At 46.1% G+C, this 26,477-nt stretch overlaps 1 protein-coding gene across 3 annotated transcripts; it reads left to right on the top strand.

Moving 5' to 3' along the window:
- The first annotated feature begins 622 nt into the window (after nt 1-622).
- Nucleotides 623-19,504, top strand: MAFB (MAF bZIP transcription factor B). 3 transcript variants are annotated; one of them, XM_083620074.1, is made up of 3 exons: nt 623-2,400; nt 16,160-16,221; nt 18,253-19,504. In XM_083620074.1, the coding sequence occupies exons 1-2, from the start codon at nt 1,427-1,429 to the stop codon at nt 16,170-16,172; spliced, it is 987 nt and encodes a 328-aa protein (XP_083476200.1). In that variant the 5' UTR covers nt 623-1,426; the 3' UTR covers nt 16,173-16,221; nt 18,253-19,504. The 3 variants fall into 3 exon arrangements, with proteins under 3 accessions (XP_083476200.1, XP_083476198.1, XP_083476199.1); XM_083620072.1 differs by lacking the exon at nt 16,160-16,221 and having other exon boundaries at nt 18,253-18,421; XM_083620073.1 differs by lacking the exons at nt 16,160-16,221; nt 18,253-19,504 and adding an exon at nt 2,624-4,908.
- Nucleotides 19,505-26,477: the final 6,973 nt, after the last annotated feature.

Raw genomic sequence — 26,477 nt, 5'->3', positions numbered from 1 at the left:
ACTTGGGACCTCGCTCCCCCGCTCCATATAATAAAAGGCAGTGCAAAACATGTCTACAACCCGCTTCCTTCCCATCCTGCAATATGCACGCACGCGCACACACCTGACTCGCGTTTTGCCCTAACTTTCTTGTGCAATAAACCCCATCTCCTTCCCAGGCACCATAAACACGGGGTGGGGGGAGTTACAGCCCTTTATTGGCACTTTCCCTTATTCCCCTCCCCCGCGAAGCAATTCTTTTATTGCTCCCTTTCCTATAATGGGACGGTGTTTGTGTGTGTGACGGGCTGGTGGGGGATTTATTAATTAAGGGTAATTAATAAAGGTGTGGGCGAGGGAGGGTGACTCGCAAAGCCATAGACAGGCGCGGGAAGAAGAACCTGGTGGCGAGATGAAAACATGAAACGCCCCCCGCCCCACAAGCCCGGCCGGGAGCTGGGCTGCGCGAGCTGCTTCTCCAGCTGCGAGTCAGCTGACTGGCTGCGAGCTGTCAGCCGGGCTTGGGAGCGCGGGCCCCGCCCCCCGGCTACCCCAGGAACTCCGCGCCCGGGCCGCGGTTGGTCGGCGCGCCCCCGCCGGCCCCGCCCCTCGCGCATATAAGTAGAGGAGAGCTAAGGCGCGCCGAATCACAGCTGTTCAATCGGCGCTGGAGGCAGCGGCCGCGAGCCGAGCGCAGCTTGCCGAGGAGTAGGCTGCGCGCGTGTGAGAGAGAGAGAGTGAGAGAGAGAGGGTGCTGTTCTTTTTTTCCCTTTCCCCTCCTCTTCCTCCTCCTCCTCCTGCTGCTGCGCTCTCTCCTTCCCGGCCTCCCTCCCATTTGCCAGCGCGATCGCAACTCTGCACACAAAAAGCAGCAACTGCAACCAGCCGCCCTTCTCTGCTGAGCAGCAAAGCGAGCGAAAAGTTGCTCCAGGTCGCGAAGGGAAGCCGGACTTACAAACCAGAGACTGAATCTGAATCCTTGCAGATCGCTCGTTCCCCCGTCTCTCCCTGCGAGGGGAAGCAGCGCGCGCACGTACGAACAGCTCCGAAGGATTTTCCTCCCCCCCTGCATTCTTCCTTTTCAAAAAAAAATCTGCTCTTTTTTTGCCAGCGGGTTTCTGGCAAGCAGGAGAAACTGACAGCTCTGTCTCTCCTTGCATTGCATCGCCGGCACCGTTAGGGCGAAGGAGAACGAAGAGCCGCGGCCCCTCGAGGGAGAGAGAGAGTGTGTGTCTCTCTCTGACTCTGGCTGTCTCCGGGACTTGGCTTGGCTGCGCCGAAGCGGCGGAGAAAGTTTCTTCCGGGCTGGCTGGCAGCGCGGAGGGTTGGAGCGTGGAGTGAGCCGACGAGGCGGTGAGATCCGTCCTCCTCGTCGTCGTCGCCGTCGTGGTCCCCTCTCCTCTCTCCGGCGGGAGAGGAGGCTCTTCCCCCCGCGGAGCCCAGCGCGATGGCTGGCGAGCTGAGCATCGGCCCCGAGCTGCCCACCAGCCCCCTGGCCATGGAGTACGTCAATGACTTCGACCTGATGAAATTCGACGTGAAGAAGGAGCCCCTGGGCCGAGCCGACCGCTCGGGCCGCCACTGCACGCGCCTGCAGCCCGCCGGCTCGGTGTCCTCCACCCCGATCAGCACCCCCTGCAGCTCGGTGCCGTCGTCGCCCAGCTTCAGCCCCACCGAACAGAAGACGCACCTGGAGGACCTCTACTGGATGGCCAACAGCTACCAGCAGATGAACCCCGAGACGCTCAACCTCACTCCGGAGGACGCGGTGGAAGCCCTCATCGGGTCCCACCAGGTGCCCCAGCAGCTCCAGGGCTTCGAGAGCTTCCGGGCCGCTGCCGCTCACCACCACCACCATCACCACCAGCATCACCATCACCAGTACACCGGGGTCCCCCACGAAGACCTGTCGGGCAACGGGCACCCTCACCATCACCACCACCACCACCCTCACCATCACCAGGCGTCGCCCACCCCTTCCAACGCCTCCAGCTCCTCCCAGCAGCTCCAGAACACTCACCAGCCTCACCCATCGTCCTCGTCTTCATCCTCCTCCTCCTCCTCCAGCAGCGTGGAAGACCGGTTCTCCGACGACCAGCTGGTGTCCATGTCCGTGCGGGAGCTCAACCGGCACCTGAGGGGCTTCACCAAGGACGAGGTGATCCGCCTCAAGCAGAAGAGGAGGACCTTGAAGAACAGAGGCTATGCCCAGTCTTGCAGGTACAAGCGGGTCCAGCAGAAGCATCACCTGGAGAACGAGAAGACCCAGCTCATCCAACAGGTGGAACAGCTCAAGCAAGAGGTCAACCGGCTGGCCAGAGAAAGAGACGCCTACAAGCTCAAGTGCGAGAAACTGACCAGCAATGGCTTCCGAGAGGCCGGATCCACCAGTGACAACCCGTCTTCTCCCGAGTTCTTCATGTGAGTCCTTAAAAAAAAACAAAAAAACCCCACCAGCCAACCGAGATATGTTTCTCCCCCTACCCACCCCCACCCGCTCCCCAGTTGTCGTCCCCCTCTCCCATCCTCTGACATCTCCATCCATCCTACCCTCTTGAGCTGAGAGTCAGAAGAGCAACCGAGGGGCCTGGGAAGGGGGTGACGCGTTGGCCTGTGTAATCCGTGACTCTGCTAATCTTTGCAGATCCTTGTCTTCCTCTAGATGAGCTGCGAAGATCCAAGCGGGAGGGGAAGGGTCGCAACTTTTTCATCTTAATTGGCCAGAGAGAGACAGAGATGTGTAGAAGAAAGAGAGAGAAAGAGACAGACAGAGAGAGAGATGGGGCGGAGGGGGTGGGATGGGGAGAGAAAAGTAGGTGGGGAGGAGGAGAAAAGGACTGTTTTAAACAAACACACACACACAAAAATGTTTTATACGAAACGGTTGCTTGCTTGTAGAACTTTAACCTGGACTTTGCAAAGCAAAACGATGGGCACTGGACAAGCCATCTAGAATTACCTGCTTTGGAGTGGTTGTTGTTTTATAAACGGAAGGAAGAAAACAAGAGAGAAGGGAGGAAAATACCCAATTTACCTGGAAAAAGAGGAGAGGACAATATATGCAGACTCCTCATATATTGCCTGCCTATGAGAAAGTGACAGAATTCAGATGGGACGTTGCCATGCGAGAGAGAAGGGAGGGAGAGGAAAGAAAATGAAAACTCCTCGGTTTTATTGCCTGCTTGATTATATAGGGGATAAAAATACGGAAAAAAAATCTGCATTAAAAATATTAATCCTGCATGCTGGACATGTATGGTAACTTCTATTTTGTACCATTTTTCTTGTTTAAACTTTTCGCATGTTGTTGATCATCGATCATATCTTCTTTTTCTGTTCCTGTTCGTTTTTTCCCCCCTTTTCTTTTCAATGAGTGAGGAAATGTCACGAGTATATATATAAAGTCCTCTTTTTTAACAGCTCATGCAACTGTTTCTCTATATTTCTTTTAAAAATAAATAAATCTGGGCTCATTCCACCAGGAACTTCTCCTGGGCATGTCCCTTTGGAATGAACAGGGCTGCTCTTGGTGGATTGGGCCCCCTGTTAGCTTGTAAATATATATCAGCCATATCAACCGGCGCAGGGGGCAAATCACAATAACATTTCAGCAGGCTGGCTTTTGATGGTTTTGGTCGTTCTTTAAGGAAATAGTAAATTTACACACACACGAGAGAAAAGAGAAATTCTGGGCATTTTGCATTCAGAAAGCAACTTTGTATATTTGGTGCACTTTGAAAAGCTGTAACTTTAAAAAAATGCTTTTAGTTTTCATTTTGGTTTTTGTTGGGGCAGAGAAAATGACAAGCCTAACCTCCACCCCAATGATCTTAAATATACTTTAGAAGTTAACTCTTCTCAAATCAGCGGAGTTGACCTCCCGATCTGTGCGGTTAGAAAGGGCCAAGTTGCCCCTGAATTAAATTGGACTTTATTTCCAAGTATGTGTCGTGGTGTGTCCTTCAGAGAGCGAAAAGGAAAACAAGTAGCCCGGGCAGAATATTATTAATGTGTGACAACGCTTGGATCCCGTGCTGGGTCTTCACCGCAGTCCCCAGTAATCTTCCGTGTGGGCTACCTGAATTTATCAGACACTCAGGAAAAGTAAGAGATTTTACAACTTGGCGATTACTTCTCCCCGCCCTCGCAAGCCCCTAGCAACAATTGGCCGCTTCACTTCTTAACGCTGAGAGATGCGAGTCAGTTTCAGTGGCTGCGTCCCGCGCAACTCACGTGCTCGCGCTCTGATTGGAGTTAAGTTAATCAGTGTAAGAGTAGGAATAGATTCTGAATGCATAAAAAAACCCCACACCTCTTATTTTTTTTAAAAAATATTGTTTTGGAGGCAGACACTTCGCTTTTTCAAGTATATTCTTTTTTGCAATGTTTAACCTGCTTCTTCATGCAGCCAGTGAGAGTTTAGCCAAATTTCTTCGCAAATGCTAATACTGTAGTTAATAATCTGGAGTCTTATGGGTGTGTTTATTACTTTTTTCTTCTGGTGTTTTTTTTTTCCTCCTGCAGGTCAGTAAAAGGATTTTATGTTGCACTGACAAAAATACCAAAATGAAAACCTTTATTTTTTAGTTTTCTTTTAGGGTTTGCTGGCACTGCTGGCCGGATGCATTTTAAGTTTGTATTAGTTTATAAATTAACAGTAATACCAAGAATCGTGAAAAATGAAGAGCATGGTGCTTGCCGTTTTAAATATTGTGGATATTAATAGTCATGCATCAGAAAAAAAATTACCCCTCTGAGCTTTTTGGGTTTTTACGGATTCAACTGTGTTGAAGTCGCAACATTGCAGCAGCAGAGAGAGAAAAAATATTGTTTTTATTTCATGTAAACGTTCTGAAGGGATCAATTTAAAATCCTGCTTATGATATGAAAAATATTAAAAAAAAACCTCTTGGTCTTATTGTAGTTTTATTCAGACTGGTTTCTGGTTTTTGTTTGTTTATTAAATTGTTTCATATTTTTACTTACTAATATCATTGAAATGGCATTTTCTTTGGAGGGGGTACTTCTTTCACTACTTGGGGGTTGAATTCTCTCACTACTTGGGGGAACAAGACATTTGTGACTGTTATTATTATTTGGGTCCAGATTCACCAAATCAGGGGACTGCTAGAACTCTGTACTTCCAGCCCGATCCATTATCAAAATTCTTCTTTAAAAAAACCTAACAATAACATCCTGCAGTCTGAGAAAAGATGTATTTTCTCGGAAGTAAGTTTTAATGTGTTAAAAGGGGATCTCTTCCACATAAATGCCCTAAGATGGTAGCCTTAGTCCCAGACACTTAATTTCAGAGGCAGCATATATATATCACTGTGCTTTAACCTGTATATGATAGATCAAGTTGAGGTCAAATGATGATTTCAGCAATATCGTTGCACCAAGATGTGCTTTAGTCTTCATAATATTCTAGTTTGTCTGGAACTGAAACTCTCATTTCTTATTCTAAAAGCATTTAACTTGGAAGCGAGCATCTTTGATTTTAATGAGAGCTTCCATGAAAAAAGTGTTCCGGCTCAGGATAGAACATGGAAGTTTTCTGGCTTGCTTTACTCCAACCTTTCAGCGTCCTTAAATGAAGGGTCCACAGCATTAAGGTGGGGGGGGGGAGAAAGATGCCAAGACCACGTCCTTCTGTAAAATGGACAGGCCTCGATGGAACTTTGGCCTGAGCTCAGCAGTACACCCCCCTGGTCTCAAACCACCCAGGGATCGGGAACTTTTCACTCTCTGCAAATATCTGTTTGCCTGTGCTGTTTCCAAAGAGCCCCAAACTCTCCATGCGGCTGAAAATAGTTGCTTTTTTCAATTGGACTGAAATCCTTCGGCCTGTCTTACTGCCCCTACACACACACACACACACACACACACACACACACACACACTCTTTACCCCCGTCCAATGACACAAAACGTCGAAAGGGTTAAACGCCAACACACACACACACACACACACACACACACACACACACACACAGCTTCCACACATCTCCAGTTTCACACCTAAGAGGCTGAACCGAGTCTGAACTGAAACGCTCGGGCCTGACAGCAAGGCAGCTCCGAGGGGTGGCGAAGGAAAGGCTTGCAAGCTTCATCACATCAGGCTTGCGGGGGGGGTGTCTCTCAGGTGTGGGAAAGGGACCTGCGGCGATCGTGCTGAAACACAGGCCCAAGAGCTTAACAAAACGTACGGGATGGGCCTTGTGTATCTGTGTGTATATACAGAGCGCCATTCCGGTTCCCCCGGGGAGGAATGGGGGGGGGGAGAGAACCTCTTTGTTGTTATTATTATTATTTATTATTATTTATTCAACAACCCGCACGCCCCCTCCCTCCCAGGCAAAACCATTCGTGAAACAGAAAGCGCCTAGCGGAGCAACGCTGACCCAGGGAGCCCCGGGGGGCTACCCCTTGGAAGCACCCCGCCCCCCCCGGATTTGAACCGTCCTTCTCTGCGTCCTCATTGCCCCACAAGCCAAAGTCAGAGTTGTGCGTTTCCTGATCTAGCCAGCTTCACCTGCCTCCCACAGACCCGTCCCTCGGTTCCCAGGAGGTGATCTTCGCCTCCGCCACTCGCCACCGCAGCTGATTCATGCTTTCACTCCTCTTCTGTTAATTCACTAAGTTTAGGCTGATGCTGAAGGTGACTAGAAGAAAAGCCAGCGGCGGCGGTCGATGCCCCCTCCTTCCTGATACAAACAGCTGAGTCTCCCCACGCTCAGAATCAGCGCAAGAGTGTAAACTTTTTCAAAAACAAAAACCCAACCATACATAATTTAATTTGAACCGATTTAGGTACGCTCGAGGTGAGCCGAACCTTCCACCTTACTTCCATGGAAAGTGTAGGAAGAAAGGGAGGTACATTTACGCGGAGGTAAGCTCTGTGGGTTTCTGGGGAACACGATAAAAAAAAGAAAAACCAGTCTGTAACTCAGAAGCGAAGCCTCGCTGAGTTGAGCTGGGCCTGGTTTCCTGGTACGCGCCGTCGGGCTTGCAAGCCTCGGCAGGCTGACTAGGGAGTCAGTTCCCTTGACCAGCGTGAGACAGAGAACCAGGAAACTTGAAATACACTTCCAAGAGAACGTACGTAGGATCCGGATGGCAAAAGCTTTCGGATCTAGGCCTTCTGCTCTCAAATGACGGGCAAGTTGCGCAGGTAGGGAACTGTGTGTGTGTGTGTGTGTGTGTGTGGTTTGGTTTTTAAACAACTTTCCACTCCTTTTCAGAACTCACACTGGGAAAGACCTATTTCTGTTATTCCTCCCGAAACTGTCCTCTTGGAAGGGAGGCCGAGATGGGGTGATAAGGCGTGCGTGAGAGAAGGGGGTCGGGGATCAGTTAAATCTGTGAGGAGGAGACTCCCACAAAGACCGCACTTGCAAGCGGAAGACAAATGCGAAGCTTTGCCTGCGGGTCGCTCATCCCCACCAGGCAGCGAGGGTTGTCAGTATTCGTAAGAAAAATCCCAACCCCGCACTGGCTGCTAGAGAAGGCGGAGAAGAGCCGCTGCCAGCCCGCAAGAGCAGCATGGAGGAGGGGGATAGCGAGGGCTTCATTTTTCGCCCCCTCCCCACTTGCCAAGGGAGGCACGCTCGGCCTGTCGGAAGGCCTGAGCGGAATATTGTTCGTGGGAACTGCCATCGCATATTAATGTTCTCTCATGCATGCACGGAATAAATCACTGCAGCTAATTGAGCAACAATTTTTCCCCCTCCAGGAAAACAGGCCTCAGAGAAGTACAAGGAGGTTCCTTTTGCGGCGCCCAGATTCCCATCAAATAACTGTGTCAGTGGGAAGGTTCGAGGGCAGAGGTCCGCTGCTGTAGGAAGTGTCCTGGCAGCAGCACTCGGCGCTCTTAATAAACGTTAATTTAGCGGACTTTAAAAATTTGATAAAAATCAAAGTATCAACCTCCTCTAGTTAGGCTTGTGGGATTAAAAAATGAGTGGTGCCGAGGGGGTAGGACTTTCGAGCAGAAGTCAAGGGTCCCGCTCGGGAGAAGGAGCAGGAGGACCTCCTAACGTAGCGCGAAGTCATAGACAGTATTACAGTATACCATCTAAGAAGGAAGGTTGGCGCAAGGACGTTAAAGTAAGAGTCTTTGAATTGCCTAACTGTAGGAGGGCTAGGAACATGGGCAGCCGCATTATATGCCAAGCCAGGCAGGTTTAGTGATCCTGGGATCACCTGGGATCTCTCGCATGCAAAGTGCGTGGCACCAAGGCACAGTCCTGCTAAGATCGCTTTGTTTTTGGTGGTGTTCCCCCCTTCTTTCTTTCTTTCTTTCTTTCTTTCTTTCTTTCTTTCTTTCTTTCTTTCTTTTTTTTGAGGGGCACTCAGTTTTGGGCCTGTGGCAGTGGGCGCAAGTTGTCTACTTGCTGACAAACGGAACCGGGAGAAAGCAGGCACATCTTGCAGAGATTCAGTTACAGTATAACTCCGACCTCTGCAAATGGGACAGAGGGCGAGTTTCTCAGGCTACAAACCTTGAGGTTCCAAGGCTATCAGGACACGTTGATGTACGCAAAACAGCGACTCTCTCCCTCTCTCTCTCTCTCTCCGTCCCCCCCCTCTGTTTATGTAGAGGAGGCTAAACGTGCACGCACGCGCGCACACATACCCCGACTGCAACCCTATGCACCATTGCTCAGGAATAAGGCTAACTTCGGAGTAAGCATGCTTAGAATTGAAGCGATGCGCACATTCTCTAGGGGGCTGTTTCAAAACAGACGCCCCAACAAGGCTGTTTTGAGATCAGAGGGGAAGTGAAACTTCATGCTGAAAGGGACGGAGGAGGATTCCACCCCCCCCCCCAGCTGCTCTACAAATTTCACAAGCTTTGTTGCTATAAAATCACATACAAACACACCATGAACATTTGTGGAAATTGGAGAAGTGACCCTTAAAAAGGAATTTAAACATTCACATTTTTTGGAGACGACCTGGTAGCTTTAGCAGGAAAGAAGGAAACCCAACGCAGCGAATGTGAAATGCTTGTGTCTGTTTGTGGATAGAAAGTGCACCAGAAGTAATTGCAGAGAGATGGGGTGGTGATGGGGAAGAGAGCGCACTAGTAGAATGGATGTCTGATCACAGGGACCGGATGCAATAGATAAGATGCAGCCCCTAACCTGAGCATGTTTAACTCAGAAGTAAGCCCTACCTTATCTAATGGAGCTGACGCGCAATTATTAAGCAAGACCACTGAATTCAACCGGGCTTGCTTCTCTGAGTAGGCATGGTGAGGTTTGCGCAGGATGTATGTATGCCAAATGGCAGCCTAAGGTTTCTAGTGGCGCAGCTATGGCATGGGAAGAGACATACAGACTCAAATAGACAGACTGTAGCTGACACAAGATAGGCAGACGCCGCTGTGTACAGACAGACATGCTCACAACTCGGAATACAGACACGATTAGGGTGGGACAGATATAGTTGAATAAAACTAGGGTAGTTTGAAAACGCGGGGAGGTGTTATCCTATCTGAGGTTTCTCTCTTCCCCCCACCGCACCCGATTTTCCTTGTGTGTGATTTTCCTCTGCACAGAAGAGAAGCAGATGAATTCACTAGCAGAGCAAAACTGCAGGCCGCCTCTTCTCGCCCCCTATAGAAAAAAAAATCACAGATTTCCTGCATCAGGAGAAGTTCGGCCTTTTCTCTCATTGCCTGGCCTGGAGTCTCTAGCTGGGTTGTCCACCGTCTTTTCACTCAGCCATTTCGCCTTCTCCACAATTTATTCTCTCTCTCCCTTTCTCTTTCTCTTTCTCTTTCTCTTTCTCTCTCAAACTGGCCTAAGGGCATTCCGGTATACAGTATTTTCTTTCAGTATGTCTCGATAGGTTCTCAGTTCAGAAGAACAGTTGACACAAGCATCAGCTGGAAAGAGGAAAGCGCAATTCTCTCTCTCTCTCTCTCTCTCTCTCTCTCTCTCTCTCTCTCTCTCTGTGTGTGTGTGTGTGTGTGTGTGTGTGAGTGAGAGAGAGAGAGAGCGAGAGAGCGAGAGAGCGAGAGCGAGAGAGAAAATGTATGCACACCCACCTACACAAGGGCTGCCCTTGGGCCCAGTGCTTGCTTTTATATTATTAAAAACCAAACAACTACGATACGTTCCGGATTAAGCTCAAGCTTTCAACACCCACTGCTGAAACTCCACGCATGTGATGGAAGCTAGAGATGGTAACTGAGGACTGAGGGGAAGGCGCTTTTTGCACAAGCTCGGGAACGCACGGCAGGAATACGCAATCTGAACATAAGCCTCGGGGACGATTCCCATTAGCTTGTTAGCCTCTCACACAAAACCCCCGCCAATGTTGCCAAGCAGCTTGCTTCCACCTTAGACGGGCTGCCGATCTCGATGAACTCTAGGTCCGAGGCATCAGATCTCTCCTTGCGGACTTCTTAGCCCCCTGTTCCCTGCGCAGCTTGACCCACGCGCGCGTTCATTTCCTCTTGGCTATTGATTGACAACAAAAATAGGAAGTGTTGTGCAGAGAGGAAGAAAGTGGAGTAGACAGGGAAGCGTTGGCCAGGGAAAGTAAGATGCAAGGGGCGCCATGCGGTAGGGGGTGGGAGGGAAGAGAAGGGCTCAGTCACCCCCTCCTTTGTTTCGGATCACGCCTAGTGGTGATATCTCAAGAGCACTTGCTCCCCGGTTATTCTTATGCGGCACACTAAAGTAACCTTCCCCAAGGGAAGATCAAGGAACTTTGCTATGAATTTTGTTTCTCTCTTCCGCCTCTTGCAACCTAAAAGGGGACCTCTGAGAGGAGGAGATCTACGAGTCCCGCCAGAATCTTTATTTTGAAGAACTGATGTAGGAACATAGGATGTCAGACCACTGGTCTCTACCCTGACCGGCAGCAGCTCTCCAGGGTTTCAGACAGGGGCCTCCTCAGAGTCTTATCTGGAGATGCCGGGGATTGAACCTGGTACCTTCTGCATGCAAAGCAGACGCTGTGCCACTGAGCCACTGCCGTTCCCTTTAGCCCTTTCCCTAGATCCAGGAAGGCAACGTCACCAGTCCACAGAACGCGGAATAGAATGTCCCAAACATTCTGTAGGAGACGCATTGTATAATGGTCTGGAATTATGATTCAGGACCCATAAATTAAAGGGGGATAAGGCCTCAGCTAAGCTCTTACTCCTATATGCAGTGTCAGACCTGCTCCAACGCTGCAATTTAACAATAACATATACGAAGAGCGAGAGCGAGCCTTGGCCCATGTACAGAGTTCCGCCACTAACCGTAGCCAAGCCTTTCTGGGGATTAATAGTAAGGATCAAGTTTCGGCGAGCAGCATATGTAACTTCCAGGCAGACTTCAATCTACGAAAGACACACACACACACACACACACACACACACACACCCCACACACATACACACACACCCCTTCTCGGTGTAGAGATTAAATGCTGCCGCCCTGATATGGCCAACAGGCAAGCCATATTTTGCTGTTTTTATAGAAGCCTTCTTTGCGCAGGGAAAAGAGCAATCATGGTTATTACTGTTCTCCTTTTATATATCAGAAACTGGGGCCAAAGAAAGCAAATTTTCCTCTGGACCGAGGTGTAAGGAGCAATGAGCGATGCAAAGGCTTGTGTTGTATCAGCCTATTGCATCTACAAAGGCATTGACTATGCAGTGGAAGACAAGCCTAATAAACGTGTTTGTTTACCAGGAAGTATGTCCTGCTGTTTTCAGTGGAGCCAGCTCCCAAGCAAGGGTGCACAGGATGGGGGTCTTACAGCCCCAATCCTTTTACCCAGAAGTAAGTCCTACTCATTTTAAGCGTTTATCCTGATTTCCCAGGGCTGCTGGCCTATGCGCGCTTTTCTTAGGAGGACATCAGCGGCTACTATCTCTGAGTAAGAGCACATATGGCCGGGCTACATAACTGGGAATCTGGATCAGCGCCCCTCGTCTTTCACGTCGCCTTTGGAGACGAAATATAGCCAAACTATTCCACATTAGGAACCAAGCCCTGTAGATCTCAGTGGAGTGTTACTCTTGAGTAAGCATGCATGTGGCTCAGGCTGCACACAGGAAGCATTACAGGACCCGATCCCGGAGTCAGTGCAACCTTCCCCCATCCCGAGGTGGGGTTGGGGTATATAGTTCCTGGCAGAAATACAGCTACGCACATGCTGATGTCCCACTTCTTTCTTAAGGCGCTTGATTTCACTACCGTTTTGCAACGAACACGTGTCTTCCACTGACTCGAGTTCGAATCCACCCAACAGTTGTCACTTAGTTCCATTCATTTGCATCATGGTCCGAGATTCCTCCCCTCACCCCAGCAAAGCTTGATTGTCCCTAATCCAATTTGCCTGTGACCTTTTCTTTTTCTTTTAAGATATTGTCATTGCAGTGAGAGCTGCATGCATAAAAAAAAGTACAGGAGGTTTGAAGGCCGTTCAGGATTTGCAGCCTCTTCCAAATGTGGCGTCTGATTCTGCTCCTCCTGCATTCTCGAGGTGTGGTGCAGCCGCCGCTGCCGAGACCCCTTCAGTGCAAATCAGATTATTGTGTTTGATCTTCCAGTTTTGCTGGAGCTATTGCTAACCGCTGTAGAGAGATTTGCATTGCTCCGGGTTTGCTCTCCCTGCAGGGCAGAGAAGGGAACGACTAACAAGGTTTTGCCCCAGAATTAAACAAGACGAGCAGGAAACGCAACGGGGGATCGCGATGGAAGGGGGGTGTAGCAGATGATGCTTGCGCCTGGGACTATAGAGGATCCCACTGGAATCATTTAAGACAGGCCTGGCTCAAAGTCAGATCACTTTTGGAATTGGAGATTAGCAAATATATATACACAGAGAGAGACACTTGTGAATGAGCTCCACTGGACTGAGTGTGACTTAAATCCAAGCAAGCCAGAATTGGATCGGGCCGCAAGTTTATGCGTTCCTCCTTGGAAGTAACTTCTACTGAACCCAGTGGGGCTGCCTTCTACATATGCACAAAACCTGCTTTATGGCTGCAATCGTTTTGTACACTTACAGTCTGCATAATATTTATTTTATACGCAAGGAAATCTCACATAGAATGATTGGAAGGGACCACGAGGGTCATCTAATTTAACTCCCTGCAATGCTGGAATTTTTTTCTCCCAACGTGGAGCTCGAACCCACGATCCTGAAATTAAGAGTCTCATGTTTTTACCGACTGAACTATCTTGTTGCAATCAATGGGACTTAGTCCCTGAGAAGTGTGTGCAAGATCGCAGCCTTACTTGGCAGTAACCGCATTAAATTCAGTGGGACTTCCGAGCAAACGGGCTTTAGAGGTGCACGAATGGGTTTGCGTGTGTGCAAAAAAACTTAGTCCAACATGACTGATACTCAGAGCGGATCCACTGAAATCAAAGGACTTGACGTTAGTCATAGCCAGAGCAGACCGATTGCAACCATTGATTTCAAAGGGTCTACTCTGAGCAAGACTCAGTAGGATCTTACCCCCGATTTTCGGTGTGTGTGCTCACCATAAAAACTCCGCAGGAAAACCTCCCCCCCCCCCCCGAGATGCCCGTCTGATCAACTTTTGCAATCCAGTAGATCATGCACAGTACTGGTTAGCCTTGAAGGAGCCAGGCTGGCAACATTATTAGGATGAGCTGGGGATTGCGAGATAACCGCTCCCAGCTGTGTTTTAGGTTTTAATGTGATTTTTAAAAAACATTTTTTTTTTTAAAAAAAGATATTTTAACTTGGCGAAACGCCCGCATGTCGCTTGAGCAAGCTGGTTCCGCGGGTTGATTGACAGCGCAAGGTCACCGAGCTCTTCTGGGCAATGGGTGTCAAGTTTCAAGAGCAGACAGATAAAGCTGCCGGAAAGCTCTTTTCTGCCCCCCCCCCAGCCCTTTCCCTGCTTCTTCTCGCCTTGTTCTTTTTGGCATGGCGGAAGAACCCTCTTCAGACCCAGAAAGCAAGGACAACGGGCACTCTGCCCTACCTGCGCAGTTTATGCGTAGACCTTGCTTTTTTCCTGCTTAGCTGCGACACTGCGAAAAGAAGGCTTTGGTCGGGTTGACCAAATCCCAGCCGAGCTGTAAAGCTCAGGAATTTTGTCTCCCACCTTTTAGAACCAGGGGCTTGCAAAGTTTCTGCTGCTTTCAAACAACAGTGGTAAATGTTTCAAACACAGCAGGTAAGGTTTAAAAAGTTCAGGTCCATTTTGTATATTTAAGGGACGGATTTACACCCTCCCTTAAATATATTAAGGGTTCAATCCTATATAGATGTCTGCTCAAAACCATGTCTGACTACATTCAGTAAGGGAGCACATTCAGATAAGGGGGTTTATAATTGCAGCCCATCTCCAATAAATGAAAGAAGAAACTTAACCTTTATTATTATTTTTACTACATTTGCTCCTCTCTCCCCCCTTTATGGTTAAGGGTAGGCTTAGGCTGTGTGTGTGTAAGTGTCACTGAACTCAGTGCAACTTACTACTGAGTAGATAAGCATGCAGTGGGATGCAGCAGAAACACCCCTCCCCCTCCAGGAGGGGACAGAAAGGGCAACACACGTGGGCAAATAGTGTCTGGGGAAAAATATTAATGACAGGAGTTCGTTATAACAGGGGAGGGTAAGTTGGGGGATGAGCTCCTTGTTGGGTGTGTAGTTGCCCCCTGGCCTCCCTGCATGGTCCATGCATGCATAAGTTTGCACTGCACAATTTTTGCTTTCCCTTTGACTATATACCTCCATGAATTAGTCTTTCTCTCTCTCTCTTTCTCTCTCTCTCCCCCCCCCACCTCCATTCCAATACATTCTGTAAGGTGGACTTCTAGAATGCAACACTGGCTGCCTGTTTTATATAAGGCGGAGGGAAGGTTTCTGTGCTTGCTTTTCTCGCTGTTTAGAAAGGCACCTTAAATAAATGATACGCTTCTTGGACCAAGGCAGGAGCAAACCTTCTGCACAGCTGTGCTCTTGGAATGGAGGAACCCTTTTCTATGCTGCATGCTTTCCTCTGCACAGTGGCAATTCAGAAGTGTTAAAGGAATAGAAGAAGGATATACAGCAAACCCATGCTTGACAATGATTTCCTGATGTTTCTGCTTCGCACGGCCATAATTAGAATAAGTGCATTGCAATTACAGAAGAGGAACTCATATGTAAGGCAAAAGGTACTGACACAGACTCCCCTCTCCTTTCTCTCATCGCTTTGCTCAAGCAGTTAGGAGCAGCTTTTAGCGAGAAAGATCTGCCCTTTGAATGTATTTTATTCCCCCTTTTAAAGTTTCATTACTTCTCTCAAGCTCTCCCCCCCATGCGAAATGCGACGTTTCCACGCTCTGTACATGTGCTCCCTTAAAAGATTTGTTTAGCTAAGGAAACCGCTGCTAAGCGGCGAGAAAGGAATTAAATGTATAGAATGATAAGCTGCTGCGAAGACGTATAAGAACACTTAAATTAATAATAAGGACTTGTTCTGAGGCAAAATTCAATTTTGCTTCCTATTATGCAATCTTTGCATGTAAAGTTGCTTTAATGCAAAATAGCAGCTCATCAAAAATTCTGTTTTATTGGTATCAAAAATTTATGATATCCTGAGGCATGAGGGGCCAGGGCACAAGGTAGGCAAGCCATGTCCTTTTAGCAAGTTTAGTGCTTTCTGAAAAGCAATGTATTTCAAACTTGGGGGAAAATTATTCCTGAGATGAAGGTATGGTGGTGGGGAAGTTTCGGTTGTGGTAAGGCTGCTTGCACGAGAAAGTCACTGAATACTGGCAGTCAGTAAGCCAAACATATTCTTTCGGCAGAGTTCAGAGATGTCGCAGGCAGCTGCTATTATTGGTTGGAGAAGGAAGAAAGGGGTCTTCTGAAGTGTTACTGGGAAATCTTCAGTTTCCCAGCCTATATCAACAATTGTATATGCTCTCTGACCCATTTATCAGTAAATATGAATGTCTGTAGAAATGTAGAAATGCAAGGGGCCAGACCTAGACTTGTTCATGCTTAGAATGGGCCCACTAAAATCAACATGACTTCTTAGTCATAACTAATTTGTCCGATTCATTTAACTGGGTCTACCTGAAGCACAATTAAGTCTGGTTCCAACCCAAGCTGTCCAAAAATGTGTCTGATTTTTATTTATTTATCTTAATAAAAAAAGCTTCACGTGCTTTTCTGTGCTATCTTTATTTCTCTCTTAGTACCATGCTGTAAAGCACTGTGCAAGAAAACCTCACAACACACTCTCAACAGCCTCATGAGGGTAGGTAATCAATATAAGAATCTAATCGTTTTGCTAGTAGATTTAAGCTGATAGTGGCTCCTTCTGGCTGCAGGGGGATCCATGGAAAAAGTGAGCCTGGAACCCTGGTTTTCCATGTAGTGGAGCAAAATGAGTTGGAGCAAGGCATGCAATGTTCTCCAAAACAGTAGGCTAGTTTCTACACCCACCCACACACCCCTCACTGTTCTCCAGACAAAAGGCGTTATCAGAGTCCAAGGACACATTCCTGCCAGGCGAAAACAGTCAAGGACTGTGGCCTGGTGCGAGATGTTGTGGCTAAGGATGGTTGTGCATGTGATGTGGGGAGAGTCCTGAAGGCCAGGATCCTCAATTCTGGTCTAATGTGAGAGATGCTGATTCAGAAATCTGTCTAGAAGCCAAGCTTTCTGATCAATGCTCTCCCACCAGATGTCAAAGAGAACAACAACTACCAGACTTTTAGAAGACATTTGAAGGCAGCCCTGTTTAGGGAAGCTTTTAATGTTTGACGGACTGCTGTACTTTAATAATAATAATAATAATAATAATAATAATAATAATAATAATTACAGTGGTACCTCAGGTTAAGTACTTAATTCGTTCCGGAGGTCCGTACTTCACCTGAAACTGTTCTTAACCTGAAGCACCACTTTAGCTAATAGGGCCTCCTGCTGCTGCCATGCCACCGGAGCATGATTTCTGTTCTCATCCTGAAGCAAAGTTCTTAACCTGAAGCACTATTTCTGGGTTAGCGGAGTCTGTAACCTGAAGAGTATGTAACCTGAAGCGTATGTAACCCAAGGTACCACTGTATTATTATTATTATCTAAGAGGCACATGGAAGGGCTGGTTGTCAAACCCTGTGGTAAGGAAACACAGTCTGTGTATGCCCAAAGATAGTTCCATCTTTATTGCTTCTTCCAGTGAGCCATGGGGATTGGAAACAATATCTGATGCCCAGCTCAGAAAGGTGGTCTTCCATTCTGCACTGCACTCGCCGTAATAGCAGAATTAGTGCCCACGTACTGGTGGAAATGGAGCTGAGTTTGGGCTGCTGAGAAACAAGAGGAAGGCATCCTGATGTTTACAGATTTGTTTTTTTTAATCGAACCCTGCCACAAATAAAACAGAAAGAGACATCCCCATGCATCCTAAGAGCCAAATGAGCATTGAGCATTCTCAGTGGACACAGGCACCAATGAATGCCAGCTAGATAAGAAAAAGTGAAGGCAGGGTGGGGTGGGGAAAATGAAAGGGCAGTTGGGCTGCTGGAACTCCCAACAGCTTTGTGTCCCGGAGGGTAGCATAGCTGGCTGGCTGGCATGAACAGGAGTGCTCTATTTAGTGGAGGGTGTTACACGGCAACATTTTGTTCTACTTTTAGCACTGGGTGTAATGAAAGACTTATTTCTGTTGCTCTTTTTGTCTGACAGTTCTATGTAAAGACCCCCTGAACGGCAGACTTACAAACACCACACATTTGTACTGGGCACCTGCTGCCCAGTCAGCTGATCTGGATATCAGTGGTGCTGATCAGTGGTTTGGAGTGCCTGCATCCAGTTATGGGTCCAGGGACCCTTTAATTGACCCGGGTGCTTTGTTTGCTGGGAGTGTTCCTAGGCAGAACCTCATGCATACAGGTAGACAGGTTGCTTGGGGATTTTGCGGCACATCAACAGTTAAATTGTATTCTGCCACATGCAGATAGAAGTAGAAATTTCAGAGTTCAGAAACTCCTAAGTGATTCACACATGGTCTGGGAAATCAGCTTTCTATGCATTGTTGCTATGACTATATTATAATATATACATAATAAAGGGTATAATAAATATATAAAAATTATTCTGGAGATACAAGTCTAAGCAAGGACACACTAAGCAGAATCAAGCCTTCACGATGTTTGTTTCTAACCTACTGACTGTCTTATTTCCTTCTTTATCATTCAGAGCTCAGTTTAAAAATTGCTTTATACATTGTCTTGTCCGCACATCAACCCTCATGAGAAAGGTTACTATTGTTCTTATTTTGCAGATGGGGAAACTTGCTGAAGGCCATCCAGTGAAACCATTGCTGCGTTGGGGAGAGTGTTTTGGATGAACTTGGCCCATGGGATTGCACTAATTTCCTCTTTACAGCATGTGGCTATTAGGACTCTATTAGTGCCCTGCACATCATGGTGACCAAGGACCAGGAGAAGCTAAATGGATCGCAAACCTACGATGAAAAATGGCTGAATCATCAGCCGTGTCTTCCTCACTTTGGATCCTTCTGCCATTTTGGGGTTTCTCCATTCGCCCCCCTCAAAGTACAATGTTATTTTCAAGGGCAAGTTCATTTCAGACTCTGGATGGGGGTACCTTTTGTAAATTTCTCCCATGTTAAAAAAAAAAACAATAATCAAATATTTGCCTCCCTTCTCCCCACCAAAAAAGTGCATCAGGGACAAAGATTGTAGACCAGCCTGCTGCTGGCAGTGCTAGTTTTGTATGTCCAGAGGTTTCTTTCATTTTTTTAAAAAAAGAATACAAGGGAACATTGTTTATAACTGTGATTCCCCCATTTGTATTTGAAGTGGTATACTCCATTCTACCACCTCATTACACCACCATCTCATTCGGCTACATGGGCAGACCAGGCCTTAGGCAAGTTACTTTCTCTCAGACTCAGTGTCTCCCCTCAATTCTGTAATATGGGGATAATGCTTGGTTGTTAGGCAGGATTGCTGGGCTGATGAATGTGTAGTGCTTTGAACTCTCTAAGCACTATATAAATGCTATTATTAGCACAAAACACAAAGACACAATGTGCCGTTCCGTCCACTCCAAAATATACCTGATTCACAATCTCTAATAAAGGTGAATCACAGGTAAGAATTGTGCGTCATTTATAAAATGAAAAGAGCCAGAGTTGAAGCCTGTCTTGAAGCTAGATTGTATGACGGGAATCAACTCTATTGTTAGAAAGCTTAATGATCGTAATGGTGAATGGAAGACACTTTGTACGTGTTTCAATGTGCTCTTATCTTGATTATTTATGAATGTCTATATGCAGGTATATGTCCTGACATTGAAAACAGGTTCTGAAACTAAGCTTGGTGAGTCTTAACTAAAATAAAACCCAGAATAAGAGTTAAATTTGCACTCAGAAGAAGGCTGTGTAGTAATGTCACCCAGTTCCATAATTTATGAAGCAATTTGGATCACACTTAAACATAGCAGACTTATCATCTTGTCTCTGGAATAGAATTTAAAGACATTGTTTATAATAAATCATTGCAACTCTACATCTTTTGTCTCTTCTTTAATCTGTATCCAGTTGTACTTTACTGTAAATACATCATAATTACCGGTGTCTGGTGTTTATGTATGCAACAGCTGATAGGTGACACTCTTTTGTTTAATCGTGTGCACAGTAAGCAAAGGGTTCTCTGCTGCAAATAAAAAAATCAAATCAAATCAAAGATAAATGTGGTACTTGGAGGGTTAAACAAGGTCTCAGAATCTGAGTAAATATTTATATGAAGTGCTCAAAGAAGGGAAAGGAGGGGCAAAAAGCCCCTCTCAATATAACTAAATATAAATTACAGAGCTTTATATTAGCTGTCAAATTATTCTAGCTCTTGTATTCAAGTACTTGTTCCACTGGTAATGCTACATGCGACATGCAGGTTTATGCCTTGTTGCAAGGCTTGGCAAGTAATTAAACTAAATTGTTTGGAGGTTTGCACAGATTTATCCAGTCCGTGGAAGAGACAAGCAACCTGTTAACTTGACGGTTACTACAAGGGCATCATTCTCCATCACCACTTAAAGGCAGGAATGAAAGCAAGCAAGAAAATGGTTCGTCTGTACCGAACTGCTCATATAACTTCAGATCCTTAATCAGTGGCCTATTTGGGACAGAGACTGTTTCCTTTGGTTTGAGAAGAAGGAACAAGATATACTTGTGGAAATTGTTAATATAGCTGAAACAAATTTGACACTCTCTGAATGCAGGTGTCAAATTTTCATTCAATGAGTGGGGCCTACCAAAAAAAGAGAGAAAGTGGAGTGCTACTGTTCAGGATTCCAGCTCTAAGAAGAGCTTGCTGGATCAGGCCAATGGGCCATCAAGCAGGTCCATTCCTAAATTTTATCAACAAAACAGCTATGTGAAGTAGATTAAGCTGTGGGAGAGTCATAAGTCCACAGTCACTGAGCAAGCTTCATAACTTAGCAGAGGGCTGAAGAACCAGGCTCCGTACAAAAATAATCTATGGTTTCCCAATGACAGATTTTTTTCTTCATGTGGGAAAGTTCCAGAACCCATAATTCCCACCCATAATTCCCAGAAGCATGGCACAATGGCTGGGCAGACTCCAGGCTTGAGAGATCTACTTTGGATGGCTTGCTGTAAGATCTAGGTACAAAATAATGTCTGGGGTTGGGGAGGCTCAGCTTAAGAATTTGTTTTCAGAACCAGAACTGATCTCATTCTCTTCTCAACTTCAGTGTGGTGTAGTGGTTAAGAGCGGTAGACTCGTAATCTGGTGAACCAGGTTCGCGTCTCCACTCCTCCACATGCAGCTGCTGGGTCACCTTGGGCTAGTCACACTTCTTTGAAGTCTCTCAGCCTCACTCACCTCACAGAGTGTTTGTTGTGGGGGAGGAAGGGAATGGAGATTGTTAGCCGCTTTGAGACTCCTTAGGGTAGTGATAAAGCGGGATATCAAATCCAAACTCTTCTTCTTGTTCTCCCCAAACAGGATCAGAACTTTTATAGAATCATATAATTGTAGAGTTGGAAGACACACCAAGGGTTGAACCCCCTGCAATCACGGCTAGAGAATCCAACCTCTGAACCTCCAATGAAAGAGATTCTGCCACTTTTGGAGGGAGTCCATTCCACTCTTACTGCCAGAGTCCGCCACTTTTGGAGGGAGTCCATGAACAGCTCTTACTGCCAGAAAGTTCTTCCTGATGTTTAGTTGGAATCTCCTTTCTTGTAACTTGAAGCCATTGGTTCAAGTCCTACCCTCCAGAGCAGCAGAAAACAAGCTAGCTCCATCTTCCATGTGTTGGCTGTTTGAAGATGGCTATGATATCACGAGCCAAGCTGAGGTAATTGTTTTAATCAGGGAGTGTGTGTGTGTGTGTGTGTGTGTGTGTGTGTGTGTGTGACTAATTGCCCCAACTCCTCTGTCTGCTTACCTCCCACTTTCTTGCTCTGGCTACCCACTCAGCTACCACTGGCTACCCACTCAGCAAGGCTTTCAGTCTCCCCCTCCTCCCTGCCTTGCTCAGTGAAAGGCCTCAGTGAGTCCCAGCAAAGTGGCTAGGCCAAGTTCTCTGCTGCCATGGTTCACCTTCACAAGTAGAAATGCTGTTGAATCATAGTAAAAAGCAACCTTTTTTAAAAAACAAAAAAACCTAAGTTTACTTTTAACTAAGTATGCCTGGAAAAACTTTCCCCTGATCAATTTTGAGATGCGGTAAAATTGTTTTAAAAACCCCAACAAAAGCCCTATTCAGAAGGAAGTTGGCAACTCTATGTAGTCAACTCTAAGTTGTTCTGTGAACCGCTTGAGACCTCTGGGTACAGGGCGGTATATAAATTCAATAAACAACAACAAACAATAACAACAACAACTATAATAGTCCCTAAATTGAGCCCAGAGCATAATGTGAAGACAATCTTTTAGTCTTCACTTTTGAACAAATACACACACTTACACACATACACAAACATACATATATAAATTTTGGACAAATGTATCTATTTCCTGCGATACTATGATTTTTCTCACTTATCTCAGAAGCTGTGTTATACTGTGTCAGACCACTGGCCAATCTACCTCAGTATTGTATACCTCAGGGGTAGGCAACCTAAGGCCCGAGGGCCGGATGCGGCCCAATCGCTTTCTCAATCCAGCCCATGGACGGTCTGGGAATCCGCGTGTTTTTATATGAGTAGAATGTGTCCTTTTATTTAAAATGCATCTCTGGATTATTTGTGGGGCATAGGAATTTGTTCAGCATTTTTTTTCAAAATATAGTCTGGCCCACCACATGGTCTGAGGGACGGTGGACCAGCCCATGGCTGAAAAAGGTTGCTGACTCCTGGTATACACTGACTGGAGGCAGTTCTCCAGGCCAGCTCTACCTAGAGATGTCAGGGCTTGAGCCAGAGACCTTTTTGCATGCTGTGCAGTGGCTCTGCCACCGAGTTTGATACAGCTTCATTCACCTAGTCCAGATGCCAAATTAACAGGGAGTTGTGCAATGCCCAGCCAGCCTTTCAAAATCATCCGGGAGGCACTGATCTGTCAAGGACTGAAGACAGACGATCCAACCAACAGGATGGGGTTAATTAAATTGCAACCACTATCTGCCTTTGCTTTGCCCCACCCATGCTGTACATACTGCATGGCAGAGCGGAAAGAGCCTTTTAGCCAAAAAAATCTTTAGCCCCCGAGGAAAGGGTGTGTTTGTTTCTCTTCTGAACTAACAACTCAACAGCTTCATTTCTGGAGCAGCCTGGGTTTTGTTGAGCTACCGTGGTTAATGGAATGGCTGTACCCTTTGCAAATAAAGAGATGCTTAGTGTTGGGATGGCTTGATGAAGATGATGCTTCTCTGTTAATTAACTGCTGGGCCTGTTGAATTAATGGGATTCCTTGTAGTCTCAGCTGATGTCTTTAATTGCTTTATTTCCCCTCCCTTGCTCTGGTACTGCAAGGTTTTGTTTCTTCCATATTGTATTTGCTTTTCCCTCTGAGTTCCTCAGGCCGGAATTTCTTATGTTCTCTTACAGTGCTAAGTTGCCCTCTGTGTGAACAGTTAAAATAGCAAAGAGTTCACTTCCCCTTGTTTGCTAACTTTTTCACAGGCCAAGGCCTTCTTTCTCTCCCAAAGGGCATGCCTGCTAGGGGAAGCCAATTTTAAGTATACATTGCAGAACAGGGGTGGGGAAGTTCAGGCTCAGAGGGGGCGGTGGCAGATATGCGGCCCTCCAGTCCTCTACATCTGGCCCTTCAGACTCTCTGCTGGTTACAGTTCTGCATCAGCTATACCCTCTCTTTCCCCAGACCACTTTATTTTGTATCACCCTTGAGTGTTGCTGCCTGTCTGGAATGTGTCCCTAAAATAACAACAACAACAAAACAATTGTATGTAATTGTGATTATAAACATCGAGGATGGGTGAGTGGGGAGTCATTAGTATTATAGAATAAGGATTATAACTGTTGAGTGATACAATGTAACTTTGAATCTTGAAATAAAAGAATCTTGAAAAAGAAAAAAGAAAAGAAAAAGGAAACCTGAAGAAATCATAACCCTCTTTCATCCCCTCCATCCTGCAGACATACAGAGATTAAAGCAATAAGAAATGAAATCACTTGATTCTGGCAAGAACTTGGTGATCTGAAGGCATAGCTTCTTCTTCTTTTTTTTTAAAAAATATTTTTAATTAATTTTTCCATTTTAACAATCCAATCAAATCACATTAAATATTCCAAATTATACAAATACATATCATATAGTCTGCATATTCTGCCAAATTATAAATTTGGGACTTGGCATGCTTCAAGTTCGGTGGGGCTCTGATCATCTTATATCTCTACTGCCTTGAGTTTCCAATAGTTCCTTTAAATCTTCCTGTTGTTACCCTTTCTTCTAATCTGAAGGCATAGCTTCTAGGCAGCACCAGCATCTCTCATATATGGGGTAAGGCGATCTTGCAGGTAAAATGGTCCCAAGTTGTCTGTTTACATCTCGCAGGAACTATATGGTCACAACATAGGCCAGAGGCCTAATGGTTTCGGTTCCATCTCATTAGGCTCCCAGTTTCTGCAAAGCCTGAAGCTGATTGGCTGTGATCCCTTGAAAACCACCTTGGAGTCAAAGCTTGCTCCTCCCCTGCCTTGATTCAAAACTGAAGGGCAGCAGTGACATTGCAAACAGGTAGAAAACAGCTTTAAAAATACCATGCCAACCTGTCTGGGGAGTTAATGGGCGTAGGAAAGTCCTGGTAACCATTTTGAAATCTAAAACTTCTGTAATAGATTGCATTTGGTTCAGCAGGAGCTTCACCATTGTTATATTTTCTTCCCACATTCAATTTAAAGTGGTAATTCCCTTTTCTCAGCCCCTTTCTCACTTGGTAGCTGTGTAGATTAAATCTAAAATAGAAAAATGCTAGGGAATAGATCTGTGGATGTTCAGGGATGGAGGACAACTTAATGAAGCAGCAATTGAAATACCATAAGTATCCAATAGCTTTAATTTATACAAATATTATCTTTTACAACTTTCATAACACGATGCAGTGGAATTTCAAGGGCGCAAGCATAGAGAGATTCTGCTTTCAAATATTATTTCATCCAGTTAAATGTTGAGGTTTGAATCCAGACCAATTCAAACCTAAATGGCTACAAAGAACTGTGCTCTGATTGTTGGAATGGGCTAGCACACATGAAAATCACACTTGTTCTGTGTATGGCTCAGAAGGAGATGGTCAAATTCTGGATTTTACCACTTCAGATTGTAGGTGAGGGGTATATTTTTGTTCTCCCACATAGAAAGCTTCGATTTCAGAATAAGTGAAGGAGTCTAGTTTAACCTTCCCCAACCTGGTGGCTTCCAGATGTTTTGGAATACAATTTTCATCTTCCATGATCATTGGCCATGTTGGCTGGGGCTCATGGAAGTTGTAATCTGTATGAGAAAACCAACCGGAAGACCAGTTGTATATCAAGGAGGTAAAAACAAAAAAAATTTTTTCCTTCCAGTAGCACCTTAAAGACCAGCTAAGTTAGTTCTTGGTATGAGCTTTCGTGTGCATGCACACTTCTTCAGATACACTGTATCTGAAGAAGTGTGCATGCACACGAAAGCTCATACCAAGAACTAACTTAGTTGGTCTTTAAGGTGCTACTGGAAGGAAAATTTTTTTTTTGTTTTGACTATGGCAGACCAACACGGCTACCTATCTGTATCAAGGAGGTAGTGATTCTAACATGGTTACCCTTCCTGCCTCTGTTCCTTCCCCCTCCCTGGCAGCTGTTAAGTTTTTGAAGGTGTGAGAACCTTCTCTGATGTCTTAATCAGTTGTGAGGAATTGAAGGCCCCCCTCCAGCTGCCTTAATCAGTCTGGGAGGTTAGTGCAGGAAACCCTCTTTAATGTTGGAAATTGTTATTGGGAAGGGAGGCCTTGGGAGAAAGTGGCTACCTATAATATCAGATGGTTTGTGATTTAGAAGCTTGTGTATGGACTGGTCAGCCACAGGGCTGTGCAATCCACAGTAAGGCTACCTGGGGGAGTCACTTCACCACTTCGTGTGAGCTTCCAAGTGGCAAATAGAAGTGCATGTCTGGTATGTATATATTGCTTGTTGTTTAGGAGTAAAATCTTCTCACTAACTTGTGTTTTGCATTGCTTCTGAATCATTTTTAAAAGAACCACCTTGCATTTGGCAAGACGTGGTCCAACAACATCTGGAGGTTGCCAGGTTGGGGAAGACTTGTCTATACTTCTTTCTCATTTGCTAAATGGAAATTCCAAGATCGTATATATCTGAGTAGCATGCATACATCTCACCACAGTAGAGAAGAAAGAGAGGTAGGACCACAAAGCGCCATATTTCAGGCAAACTTTGTCCAACATTTGTCACCCCAATATTTTGCTGCCTGAGATGGGAAGCCCTACTTCCATCCTATGAGTGGACTGGTTTGGTGCATAAAGGTAAAGGGACCCCTGACCATTATGTCCAGTCGTGGCCAACTCTGGGGTTGCGGTGCTCATCTCGCTTTATTGGCCATGGGAGCCGGTGTACAGCTTCCGAGTCATGTGGCCAACATGACTAAGCCGCTTCTGGCAAACCAGAGCAGCGCATTGGAAACACCGTTTACCTTCCCGCCGGAGCGGTACCTATTTATCTACTTGCACTTTGACATGCTTTCGAACTGCTAGGTTGGCAGGAGCAGGGACTGAGCAACGGGAGCTCACCCCGTCGTGGGGATTCAAACCGTCGACCTTCTGATCAGCAAGTCCTAGGCTCTGTTGTTTAACCCACAGCGCCACCCGCATCCCTGGTTTGGTGCATAATAAGCATTATTTTTGTCTCCTGTAGTACTTGGGTAAAGGAAGGCTCACATACAGTGTCTGCACAGCTTGTGGTCCATGAAGCCCAATGCAGCCTATCAGCAATGGATGGAGGTTCAAAATGGACTTAGAGTAAGAGAAAATGGAAGTCCCTCTAAGGTCTTCTAGTTGCAT

Source organism: Podarcis filfolensis, assembly GCF_964270895.1.
Source record: "Podarcis filfolensis genome assembly, chromosome: 6".
In the NCBI taxonomy this organism is placed as follows: Eukaryota; Metazoa; Chordata; class Lepidosauria; order Squamata; family Lacertidae; genus Podarcis; species Podarcis filfolensis.
The sequence above is the reverse complement of the archived record's forward strand: the minus strand, read 5'-3'. Positions and strand labels throughout refer to the sequence as shown.